This window comes from Echinops telfairi, unplaced genomic scaffold, assembly GCF_000313985.2.
Source record: "Echinops telfairi isolate 266 unplaced genomic scaffold, ASM31398v2 ScPeMD7_5927;HRSCAF=6808, whole genome shotgun sequence".
Taxonomy (NCBI): Eukaryota; Metazoa; Chordata; class Mammalia; order Afrosoricida; family Tenrecidae; genus Echinops; species Echinops telfairi.
This window is the reverse complement of record NW_022109827.1, coordinates 294,435-307,804: the sequence shown is the minus strand read 5'-3', so window position 1 is coordinate 307,804 and position 13,370 is coordinate 294,435. Positions and strand designations below refer to the sequence as shown.

At 45.0% G+C, this 13,370-nt stretch overlaps 1 protein-coding gene across 1 annotated transcript in view; it reads right to left on the bottom strand.

Annotated features, from left to right (window-relative positions):
• The window catches only part of PDE5A (phosphodiesterase 5A), a 165,101-nt gene that overhangs the window by 36,804 nt on the left and 114,927 nt on the right, over positions 1–13,370 (bottom strand). The window contains exons 12-14 of the mRNA XM_045295841.1: positions 9,646–9,792; positions 4,780–4,905; positions 364–458 (exon numbers count right to left, since the gene is read on the bottom strand). Coding sequence (XP_045151776.1) covers positions 364–458; positions 4,780–4,905; positions 9,646–9,792 — 368 coding nt within the window. The remainder of the gene's footprint in view (positions 1–363; positions 459–4,779; positions 4,906–9,645; positions 9,793–13,370) is intronic.

Genomic DNA, 13,370 nt, shown 5'->3' with positions numbered 1-13,370 from the left:
TATACATATATTTTCAGTTGCAGTGTAATATTCTACTTCTTTGGAACTAGTCTCAGTAGTGTTCTTGAGCAGAGTCTACGGAAGCAGAGGCAACATGCCTGGTAAATATCTAAAGATATATACAACACTGAACATAAACCATTTTCTTTCTAACTCCAGGCCAGCAATTTTACTACCCCCCACAACCCAATACTGGGTTGACATTTTTCCCCATTTCCCTTAAATAGAATCAGATTACATATGGCGCTTGGAGCCACCAAAACTCTGTGCCACCCAAGATTACTGTGACTTTTCACGGAAAGGAACACAGCCCCACAATTTCGCAGGGGCACCTTCTTATTTCACTTGGAGAAACAAGCTTACCGCTGGATGTAAGAGTTATTCACGCCGCGGTGATCCAGGTCATGGCTCAGCGCAGCAATGAGCAATGCAAGGGTCTCCAGGTCAGTCAACCTGCCCTGTGGGGTCAGAGACAATGGGGGTGGGGGGAAGAGAGAATGCATTATCTATCCTTATCTCAGTAATCATGTGTTTAGGCTCAGGATTTAATGAATGTGTCTTATGTTCACACAAAAAAAACTCAAGCTAGAATCATCTTCGGTAGGGAATCCAGTGTCATGCTGGATGGGGTTATTAAAATGTCACTCATTGTAGTAACTACCACTAATTCTCAATTATCCATCTCAATTGCATACATATATACATGAAATACTTCAGTAGTGCAAGAGCAGCCCTGGTGGGATAGTGGGCCAAGCACTGAATTGCCAACCACAGGGTCAATGGTTCAAACCCACCAGCTATGCTGCACGAGAAAGATGAGGCTGTCTGATCTCATCAAGCTTTAAAGTCTTAGAAACACAAAGGGGCAGTCGCTATAGGTCAGAATTGACTCAACGGCAGTGAGGTTGGTTTTGAATCTGGTGGGTGCCGGCAGTGAAGTACTAGACAACTAATCAAAAAGCTGGCACTGAGAACCCACCTAGGGGCACCTGGGAAGCCAGAACTGGTCTGTTCTCACAAAAGTCACCACCTAGGCAGTCCTAAGGAGCAACTTTCTTTGCCCCCACGAGACAGAAGCCATGTGATGGCAACTGACAGCACCACCAACACAGAAGGGATAAGCACAAAACTTTAAATAATTGTTTCCTCTCTGACTTTTCATACCCTGCACACTCTGCTATACGTTACTGTATCCTCAAGGGAGGTAAATAGTGAATATTAAGCAAAACAACCGAACAAAGATAACTAGAAATGGAAAAAATGAAAACATATCCCCCAAAGGCAAATAGCGGTTATTTCCAACATCTGTTATATACATTCTTTATGCTACTTCCCTCCTTTATTACTAAGAGAGAAACAAAAAGTTGAAATCACGAGTGTCTCCATTCTGCTGGAATTCTCAGCTCTGCATAGGTTGTATGACGCACGCACAAGGCCTCATTTTGTCATTCCTAACAAGATGCTAGGGCCGCCTTCCGTGGTGGTAATCCTCCTGACCTTCCCATAACCCCAATAAACGGAGCCCATTCCTTATAAATGTCGTCTGTGACAGCAGGAAAATGAGGTTATGGCATTTCATTTCGTTTCTCTGAGAGCATTTTACCTCCTTTAATGTCACAGAGACAAAGAAAAACACTTTTTAGAACTTATTCAAGAAAAAAGAAAAACAGGTAAAGGCAAGGAAGCTGTGAAATAAAACCGGATGCCTAGAGTCGCTCACCTGGACGAAAAGTCGGGTCTTACTGAAACTGGGATCTAAGGGCAGGGCTATGAATGGAATTGGGCCTGGAAGGGAATTACGGTGGGATGAAATTTCTTAATACGATTCTCCTACCCATGGGTCTTTCATCTTGTTATCAGATGTCATCGAGGCAGTTCCAGCAATAGCAATGTTATGCCCAACAGAAGGAAACACTGTCCGGTCCTGCGTCATTCTCACAACTGTTCCTACACCTCAGCCAACTGTTGCTGTCATTGTGTCAGTCCATGTCCTTCCTCAGGGACTGGTCTTTCCTGACAACACGTCCAAAGTATGTCGTTTCACCACACTTGCCACTAAGGAGCCTTCTGGCTGTACTTCTTTTCCCAGACAGCCGGGTTTGTCCTGTTGGCAGACCACTTTTCATACTCTTCTCCAGAACCCCGATTCAATGATAGACTCTCCTTCGGGTTTCCATACTCAATGTCCAACTTTCACATGTAGACAAGGCAATCAGAAACACCTGGCTTGGGTCAGGAGCACCTTAGCCCTCAAAGTAACATCCTGGCTTTTCAATAGTTCAAAGAGATCTTGGGCAGCACTTTACCCAATGCAATGCTGTCTCTGCGTCTCTGCTTTTGTTAGGTGGCACCAAGTCGCCGTCGACCCACAGCATCCCTAAGCACAGTAGAATGAGACACTCCAGGGTTCTGTTCAAGCTTCACAATTGTCCCTATGCCTGAGCCCACGGAGGCAGCCATTGTATCAATCCATCTCGTCCAGGGCCCTCCTCTTTTTTGGCGCCCCTCCACTTTAGCACACATGATGTCCTTCTCCAGGGACTGGTCTCCCAATACATCCAAAATATGTAAGACAAGTCTCCCCATCCTCGCCTTTAAGGAGCACTCTGGCCTTACTCCTCAGAGTAACTGCTACCAAACGACTGGCTGGGACTATGTAAATAGGGTGCGTGTAACACTAAGAGAGGGTCCGTTTTCATTACTAGTCCCTGGCTACAATATAAGGGGTGTGTGAGCCATCTTGGAAGCAGCTGTGAAGAAGAAACAACTAGGACCTTGGAAGAGCACATTCAGGAGCTCTGTCTCAAGTGGCAGAGGCCACTGAGAGCAGATGCGCCCCAGACTGTGGCCTGGAGACTGAGGAGCAGCACCAAGACTGTGGGTTATCTCCCCCGCCCTACGTGGCATGGATGTCGAGTGGTATGGGAGAAAAGGTCGGTGCCAGAAAGGTAAAGAAGGACGGATCATAGAGGCTTGTCTGACCCCAGCCTCGTGGTGATGAGGAAGCCAAAGGAGGTCAGGTACGTCTACCTCCAGTGCTAGTTGTTGCAGGAATCAGTGGGTTAAATAGTTCCTGCATTGCAGAGTCAATGGATATGAGAGCAAAAGTCTTTGATTCAGGTTGTGAGGTGCCATCGAGTCAGCCCCAACCCACAGTGACCTTATGCACAACAGAATGAAACACTGCCCAGTGCTGCGCCACCCTGACGATTCTTCCTATGCCTGAGCCCACTGTTGTGGCCGCTGTGCCAGCCCATCTGCTTGAGGGCCTTCCTCTTTGTCGCTGCCCCTCTGCCTTGCCAAGCACGACACACTTCTCTAGGGACTGGTCTCTCCTGACCACATGTCCAAACTATGTGAGGTGAGGTCTCACCACGCTGGCCTATAAGGAGCACTCTGGCAGGGCTTCTTCTAAAACTCATTGCTTTGTCCTTTTAGCAGTCCATGCCCTTTCAACATTCTTCTCCAGCACCACAATTCATACTTTGATTCTTCTTTGGTCTTCCTTATTCAATACCCAACTTTCACGTGCAGATTGTGGCCAGGGAAAATCCCATGGCTTGGATGTGCCTCAGTCCTCAAAGTAACACCTTTGCTTTTCAACACTTTAAAGAGGGCTTGTGTAGTAGAGCTACCCAATACAAGGCATTGTTTGATCTCTTTTTTGACGGTTGCTTCTATGAGCATGATTGTGCTCCAAGCAAGACAAAATCCTTGCCAACTTCGATCTTTTCTCCATTTATCATGGTGTTACCTGTTGGTCCAGTTGTGAGGATTTTGGTCTTTTTGACACTGCGTTGTCATTCACACTGAAGGCTGTAATCCTTGGTCTGCAACAGCAAGTGTCTCAAGTCCTCCTTATTTCAGCAAACAAGGTTGTGTCATCTGTAATCCACAGGTTGTTAATAAACCTTCCTCCAATCCACATTCTTCTTCATATAAGTCAGATGCTCTGATTATTTGCTCAGCATACATACTGGATATATAGTGAGAGTACCTGAGTTCTTGTAAAATTGACTGATGGACTCAGTTCATACTGGCAAGAGTAAATAAGGATCGGACAGGAATAGGTAATGTTTCATTACGTGTCATATAAGGTTGAAATAGACGGCAAGTGAAAATCGACTTCAGAGCAAATACTAACATGAACAACAGGAGATGGACCGGGGGCTCTGAAGAATAGAAGCCTCTGGCACCCTGGTCTCCAGAGTTCAGAGCTTTATAGAGTAGGTGGACCATGAGAAATAGGTTTATTTTTATCTTAATAATACTGTAGAGTTTTTCTCAGAAGAAAATCAGGTATTTGCCCAAAGACTAGTTGAGTGTAACATAAATTAAAAAAAAAATTAATATGCCACATATATTACATGACATTATACATATATTACATATTACATTACATATTAGTAATGAAGTATTGCTAAGCATTTAGTATTGTCATACTAAAATAACTGTACTAGATTTCCTTAAATGAGCCCTAGTGGTACACTGACTAAGCAATCAATTACAAACAAAAGGTGAGGTATTCAAACCCACCAGGTCAGTCCATGGGAGCTCTGGGGGCCCTTCCACTCTCTATAAAGAGAGTTGCCTTGAGTCAGAATGGGTGCTACAGCACAAAAGGCTCCTCTAATTAAACATGGATTGTTAAGTAAACAGGAGTAAATATTATTTTCAGTTATTAGCACTCACTAAAATAACCTTGGAAAATATGCTGTCAGTTTTCACTATTAAAGCAATAGCATCTCTTAAATACAGGAACTGTTTTTTTAAAAGTACCTGAATTTTGCCTGCTTTCAAAGCAGCAAACATGCACTGAGCTGTATTGAAGGCATGCCTCCAATTATGATAGGCAACGTTCTTCCGATAATTCTTCTTGACGCTTAAAATCCAACTGCAAAGAACCTGTCGGAAAGGAAAGCACAACAACCGTGGCTGGCACCGATCATTCATTAGGCCTCAGGCACAGGGTGAAGTGCTCGCACTTAATCCTTCTATTTTTGTGAGGGGGGGGGCCAGAGGGGGGGGGCAATCACTATGTTCAGCTCTCTGCAGATGAGGAAAATAGCTGGAGAGGCAAAGCACTTCCCTGAGGCCATGCTGACAGCAAGGGGTGGGGCCACACCTCAAACTGGGGCCATCTGACTCCCATGACCACCATCCACCGTTGTAACCCCCAAGCTAACTCAATTACATGTGAAACCCAAGGCATCTCTAAGACAGTTATTTTTAGCATGGGCAGGGCACATACTAGCTTTAAAGAAGATATTATGTCCACGCGTCATCAATGAAATCAAACAGAAGACCCCACTGCCATTGAGTTTATTCTCACTCAGAGACCCAATCTATATAGTGCTTCAGAAGCTTTAAATCTTCACAAGAACTGAGAGCCTCCTCTTTCTTTCAGGGAGTGGTCTGTAAGTTGTGAACAGCTGACCTTGCTGTTAGCAGTCCAACATTGACCAGACAGTGCCACTAGGGTGTCTCTTACTAAAATAGCCCCTCCAAACAGATAGTCACACATGTTGTCTTTGTTGTTGTTAGGTGCCATCCAGTTAGCTCCGAGTCACGTGACCCTAAGCACAATGGAAAGAATGACCACAGGGTCCTACGCCATCCTCACAATTGTTCCTGTGCCTGAGCACATTGATGCAGCCAGTGTGTCAATCCATCCCATGGAGGGCCTTCCTGTTTTTGGCTGCCCTTCCACTTTACCAAACATGATGTCCTTCTCCAGAGACTGGTCTCTCCTGACAATATATGCATGGTCTATAAGACGAAGTCTTGTTATTGCCGCTAAGGAGCAATGCTGGCCTTACTTCTTCCAATACAGATTGGCCAGTCTTTTTAGCATTCCATGGTACTTTCAATATTCTTTTCCAGCACCACAATTCACACATGTACCCACATGTAAATTCAACTTTGGGGACCCTTGCTCCCATTTTGACCTTCTAAGGCAGTATTCAGTGTAAGGCTTTGGATTGGATTGGGGTGGGGATGGACAGGACTATAGCACATAATCCAGGACAAACTGCAATTGCAAGTTTGTCTAACACAAGGATCTAACACAATCCTTGTCACTTTTAAACCATGTTTAAATATTCAGGCAGAGTTATTACTGGGTAATCAAGAAGTAATCAATAACAAGAGTATATTTCTATGTTACGCAGAATATTTGAACATCTACACATATTTGCATTTTGCAAATTGCATTTGCAATTTCCACCATATCTCCAAGGTAGGGGGGTGGGATGGGGGTATGACCACTACTCCCCATGAACAGATTAGGACACTGAGTTGGTGTTTATGAAAACTGATCTAATCACTAATAGAACAAATTCCAGTAGGACACAAAAAAATCCATGATCTTTCTACTCTACCATGCTGTCTCAAAGTCTTCATTTGTAAAATGAAGAAAGCAATTAAAAGGAGCCTTTCCTGAATGTTTTTGTAATGATTTAATGAGACAATATCCCTAAACCAACACATTCTTAACAGGAGAGAAGCATCGTTAGACCAGAGTCAGTAGATAGTTGTTTCTTGTTTTCACCCAAGAAAGAACAGAATAACCTTTAGATAAATTCAAGAAAGAATTAGATTCAGGGGTCCCAGTAAGACTACAATGATGTCGCTGTATTGACCTTAGTTTTCATGCTAACAGTGCCGACTGAGAGAGCAGGGAAAACTCATCACTGACAGGTACACCCTATAAAGGGCTGGGTACATAGTGTAAGGTCATACATTTTCATGGGAAGAATTAATGACTTGCTGAAAAGTAAAGATCTTCAGCCATTCCAAATTCCTGGTAAGAAAGTTGTATACGGAGAGTAGATATTGAACTGATTAGAAAAAATAACTTCAAAGGCAAGATTACGGAATCTTGTGGGCTCTGCACGTGGCACTGCTAACCTCAAAATCAGTAGTGTGAAATCACCAATGGCTCCAGGGGTCTTTCTACTCCCATGGAGAGTCTTGGAAACCCACTAGGAGAACAATTCTAGATGACCTACATAAAGACCTTTTTATTCCGAAATCGTTTTATTAGGGGCTCATACAATTCTTACCACAATCCATACATACATCAATTGTGTAAAGCACATTTGTACGTTCATTGCCCTCATCATTCTCAAAGTATTTGCTCTCCACTTAAGCCCCCAGCATTAGGTCGTCATTTCCCCCTCCCTCCCTGCCACCCCCCTCCCTCATGAACCCTTGATAATTTATAAATTGTTTATTTTGTCATATCCTTCCCTGTCTGACATCTCCCTTCACCCACTTTTCTGTTGTCCTCCCCCAGGGAGGAGGTCACATATAGATCCTTGTCATTGGTTCCCCCTTTCCAACCCACTCTCCCTCTACCCTCCCAGTATCGCCACTCACACCACTGGTCCTGAAGGGATCATCCGCCCTGGATTCCCTGTGTTTCCAGTTCCTATCTGTACCAGTGTACATCCTCTGGTCTAGCCAGACTTGCAAGGTAGAATTCGGATCATGATAGTGGTGCAAGGGAGGGAAGCATTTAGCAACTAGAGGAAAGTTGTATTTTTCATCGTTGCTACATCGCACCCTAACTGGTTTGTCTCCTCCACAAGACCCCTCTGAAAGGGGATCTCCAGTGGCCTACAAATGGGCTTTGGCTCTCCACTCTGCACTCCCCCACTCATTCACTATAGTAAGATTTTTTTTGTTCTGATGATGCCTGATCCCTGATCCCTTCGACACCTTGTGATCGCACAGGCTTTGTGCTTCTTCCATGTGGGCTTTGTTGCTTCTGAGCTTGATGGCCGCTTGTTTACCTTCAAGCAATAAAGACTTTTTTTTTTTTTCAATAAAGACTTTTTAGAAAGTCTTTTCTGATCTAGTCCTATCAATGTATTTGAATTATGGTGCTGACAAAGAATGTTGAGAGCACCATGAATTGCCAAAGGAACAAACAAATCCATCTTGGAACGGGAACAGCCAGAATACTTCTTAGAAGCAAGGATGGCTCAGACTTTGTCCCACATACTTTGGACATGTTATGAGGTGAGACTAATCCTTGGGAAAGCAGAGGCAGAGAGCAAAAAGAAGGCTTTTGACCAGATAGACTGACACAGTGGGCTCAACACAACAGCTGTGAGCATGGCATAGAACTGGGCATGTTTCGTTCTGTTGTGCGTAGTAGGATTACTGTGAGTCAGAACTGACTCAGCCCCCTAACAACATCATAACAACAACCTAGCCCTTAGTCTGATACGATATACTTACATCTCACTCACTGACCTAGAGGCACCCCACAGCATAGCAGAACTGTCCCCGTGGGCTTCCAAGACTTTAACTCTTACAGGAGTGGAGAAGGCTTCTTGTTCTACCAGAGCGGCTGAGGGCTGCCCACTACTGACTCCGAGGTGAGCAGCCCACCGTGAAGCTCACGATACCACCAGGGCTCCCACATCCCTACACAGCTACCATAAAACAGTGGGCTTCCCTTGTCCCTTCCAAATGATACTCAAAGTTCTTGCTTTTCGCGTTGCTGCTTTCTGAGAATAAGGTAACCAACGGACTAAAGTCATCTTTACCCCATGGGCTTCACTATGCTGTTCCGATCAAAAGTCTGCCACCACATCCAGCCCCTGACTTTCCCAGGGCCAACGCCTACACGGATCATTGCTGCCTTTATCTCGGGAGCCAGATGTTCCTCTTCTCGCCCTAAAATCCCTCAGTCACTTGTCATTGTTTTCCTTTGAATGGTCCACAAGGCTCGCTGTGTTTGCGTCTTACTCTTTTCCACTTTCGCTCTTACCCCTCTCTCTGCCTCAACCAGTGCGCACATCCTTCATTCCCCAACTCTGTGCCTTTGCACCCTGCTCTCCCTGGAGTCCTCTTCCTCTAGCCTCTACCGGGTGCTGGAAACATGACAGGAGTCCTTCGGATAGTTGGTCGTTTTTGTTTAAGAATAGGGAATTCCGATCAAGTGGTGGCATAGGTCTTACTGCGGCTATAACAGATACCACAAATTTACTCTCCTGATTTAGGAGACTAGCAGTCTGAATTCAGGGTGCTGGCTCTAGGCAAACAATTTGTCTCTTTAGCTCAGTGCTTCTCAACCTTCCTAAGGCTGCGACCCTTGAATACCGTTCCTTATGTTGTGGTGACCCCCCAACCATAAAATTATTTTCATTGCTACTTCATCACTGTAATTTTGCTACGGTTATGAATCGAGTGGCTCCTGTGAAAGGGTCGTTCGACCCCCATAGGGGTCGCGACCCACAGGTTGAGAACTACTGCTTTAGCTTGTTTCCTCCTTTCTTGGGGATCTCTAAGATATCCATCTTGACATTGATCTGTTTAATATCACAAAAGAGAAAGACCAAAAAAAAGAGTCAGACACACACACACATACAGAGAAAGACATAGATACAAGATACAGTCTATGCTAACCGTCCCTGATTAACTTAACAAAGACAACACATTCCCACATGGGATTAAAACCACAGGCACAGAAATTAGGATGTGATATATTTGGGCTGGGGTGTGGTGGGGCATAAATCGATTCATAACATCATGTTGGTCATTGAAGCTTAAAAATTCCTATTTCCTATTTCTATTAGGAACGAGTCATTTCTTACACATGCACGCAAGCGCACTTTGCTCCACAGCTCCTACCTCATGTTTCATCTGGAAGTTCTGCACAAGGTTGAGGTCGGTGAACATCCGGATTGTGCACAGGGCCGTTTCCAGGTCGGACAGCTCAAAGTCACTGAAGCTGAAGTCAGTGATCCTCAGTCTCTGAGCAGACGGAACCACAGCAGCCTGAGGCAGGTGTGAGGAAGAAAACAAAATAAAGCCATTCATCAAAGCACCGGTGATCCACAGAGCTTCCCCATGTTGCCACAGGGAAATCAAGTGTCTGTTTATTTTCTAGTTTTAATGTTGTACAGCTGCTTTTTCACCGAAGTACTTTAGCTGAGAATGAACAATGGCTTTCTGGAAGGCTAAACAGGTTGAGCCTCATACTAAACATACCTTTTTTTCTGTTGATACCCTTATCTGTTAACTTAATATGGCTATTGTAGGAACGGTGATTCTGTGAGCCCTCTGTGAACACTACAACGAATTATAAAACCCAATAAAGAGGGCCCCCGGGGTGAACAGCTGCTATCAGACGTGGTTAAGAAGTCGGAGAACGAAAGTCTTTTCACCTCCTGCCTCAGAGAAACCTGCTTCACGCGGATTCTGACCCCGAGTCAGGACTTCACCATGGCAGCACAGCTTACTAAGGACGGGAGAGAGGATTCCAGCACCAGAGGCCCCACTGCTCTCAGAGTGGCTACAACCCCTACCCTGCAGTCATTGAAAGAACCTTGTCTCCCACGATACTCTGGTCCACCTTGATATTAAGAATTACCTGGGGTGCCTACTAAAAATGCTCACTTGGAAATTCTGATTCAGTAGGTTAGAAAGTCTGGCTTTATTATGATTATTTCTTAGAAGAAGGGACATCTTTGCTTTTGAATCCTTTATCAAGGTTTTTAGAAGCAGATTTGCCCAGTGCAACTCTTTCATTTGATTTCTTGACTTTTCCATTGATTACACATCCAAGTAAAATGAAATTCTTCACAAATTGAATCATTTCTCTGCTCCTCATGACATTGCTTATTGGTCCAGTTGTGAGGATTTTTCTATGTCTGAAGATGTAAGCCACACAGAAGGCAGTTTTGATTTTCACTAGTAAGTGCTTCAAGCCTTCCTGGTTTTCAGCAAGCACAGTTGTGTCATCTGCGAATTGCAGTGTGTTGATGACCCATCCTCCATGTGTTAGAATAAATCTTTATTAAATGAACAGAAGGGCAGAAGAGTCATTCCTCTAACTCAACTGGAGTCAACAAGCTCTGTACAGAGAATTAAAGTCCATGGAAACAGAATAAACACGTAAAGGAAGTTTCACATGAATGTTTTGAAGCTCCCTTGGGCTGCTAACTGCAAGGCCAGCAGTTTGAAACCCCCGGTCGCAGCACAGCAGAAAGGGAAGGCTCTCTAAAGGCTTTCAGTAAAGAGCGAGTCGCCGAAACCCAGAGACAGTTCTACCCTGCCCTTTGCGGTTGCTGTGAGTTGCAATCAACTCAATGGCAATGAGCTTGAGTTTTTCGGGTTAAGTTTTTTTTGGTTTAAGGTCCCAGAGTTTCCTCGGAGGTGGGGAGCATTAACCAGAGCTCGAAAACTGGATTTACAAACTGCTTGGTACAGTGTTTTTCTAAAATGTCAAGAAACTTGTTATTGTGTTGTTGTTAGTGGCCATCAAGTCAGTTCCAACTCATGGTGACCTAATGCCTAACAGAACCAAACACTGCCTGGTCTGAAACCATCTTCAGAGGCTCAACAGGCTGGTTTGGGGATGGGGGGTGGTCTACTGTTCCGGCTATTACTGAATCCATTTCCCTACATACTGCCTTCCTTCACACTGACCGTCCACCCCACCAAATACAATGCCCTTTTCTAGCATCTGGGCTTTTTCCCTGGTGACACGCCCAACGTAAGGGAGCCAAAGGCTCATCCTTCTCACGTGTAAGGAGCGTTTCAATTGTACTTCTTCTAACACTAATTTCTGCGTTCACAGCGTATCACACATTCTTGGGCACCACCAGAGTTTGAACGCATCTATTACTGTTTACATCGTCCAGCTTTGGCACGGGCATGGGGCAACTGAAAAGACTAAGGCTTAGGGGCACATGCACTTGAGCTGTTCATGTGATGTCTCTGTTATACTCTTAAAAAGTGAGAGAATTTAACACTAAAATTTAGGATTTCCAGGTTTTCTGAAAAAGTGCAGGCCCATGAGCTGCACATTTCTCAAGAAGCAGCAACTGGTGTGGGTGCAGGGCCCCAGGATTGTAGTACCCCCTCCCTTTATCCCCCTCCCTCTGACCATTCGCCCTCAGCCTTCTGTTTCCGTTTTTAACTGCCTGAGCCAATCTGACTGAGATGACCCTGACAAAAACGGGCTTGAAGTTGGTGTGATGCATGGCGGCAAGAAAAATGAGGTCCATGATTAAGCTTCTTCTCCTACTTTAATGTTTTTCACCTGACTCACTCCAAAGCCCTCGCTTTCCCATGAGCATGTGGGATATCAGGACTCTGCTTTGCACTGTCTATTTTGAAGCAAAAAGGTTAAAACACTAAATTTATACCGAGGACTCCAAAGCTTCTCTCACAGATCTGAGGGCCCTGGCTGAGCCACTTTCTCATCATGGCCACCAGATTTCCACAGCATATTGGGGTATGACAAGAAATTTTTTCCGAAGCCAAAATTCACAAGAAGATATGCCTTCTGGTAAGTTAGTTCCACAGACTCAGGAGGAGCGGAAAGAGAAGAGGAAGAGACAAGGGTTTAAATGTTGGCATACATGGCTTTGCTGTTGTTTACTTCAGCCATCAGCATCCACACAAGTGGATCTGGGGCTCAGAAGAGCTGAGGTGGGAACAAGGCACCTTCCAAAGCAGAGCAGGCAGCAGCTGCTTTCGTTACAGGCCCCGCACTTGAGGAGGGGAACAGATGGTCTTTTCCTTAGGACATCATTGTTCTTACATCAGGAAGCCTGCTTTCCTTCACAAGGAGATTCTAGAAGGTACAAGATTAACACCAGCCAGCAGCACAGCTTGCTCATCTCTCCGCTCCCCACCGGAATTCCCATATCCTCTGGATTGAGAGACCATTGCAGTCTCTGGGTTACAAATGTCTGTACTTGCCCTTCAGTGGCATAAAACTCTGTCCTCACCCTGAAAGGACTGAATCACCCCTTCACTGAACTATGATGAAATTCATCCACTTTCACTGGAAGATGCTTTAAGCCTTTTCTTGTGCTAAAACAAGAGCAACACCAAACTGAAAGCTGCCAAGTGGGCTCTGACTCACAGTGACTGCACCAGCACCCACCCAACTCCCACCGCAGGGGGCAGGGTGGGTTTCCAAGGCTGCCATAGGCATGGAAACAGACTGCCACGTCTTTCCCCAAGGAGCAGCTGGTGGGCTTCAACTGCTAACCTTCGGGCTAGCAGCTGAATTCTAGCAGCAGGGGGTTTCAAACTGCTGACCTTAAGCCCTGCACCACCAGAGTGTCCCGGCACTAAGAAACCCACTCATTTCCATCCAGTGGAGGCCAATTCATAGACCCTACAGACAGAGTAGAACTGGCTTCCTAATGTTTCCGAGACTGTAAATCTTTACAGGAGCCAACAGCCTCAACTTTCTCCCAAAGAAAGATGGTGGGTTTTGAACTCGCAACTTTTTAGTTGGTTAGCAGTCTAACACTTAACCAAATGCACCAGTAGGGCTCCTATCTCACACTCATCAAGCAAGGCTAAATAGGACCTGTGCACCTGTTCAAACTATG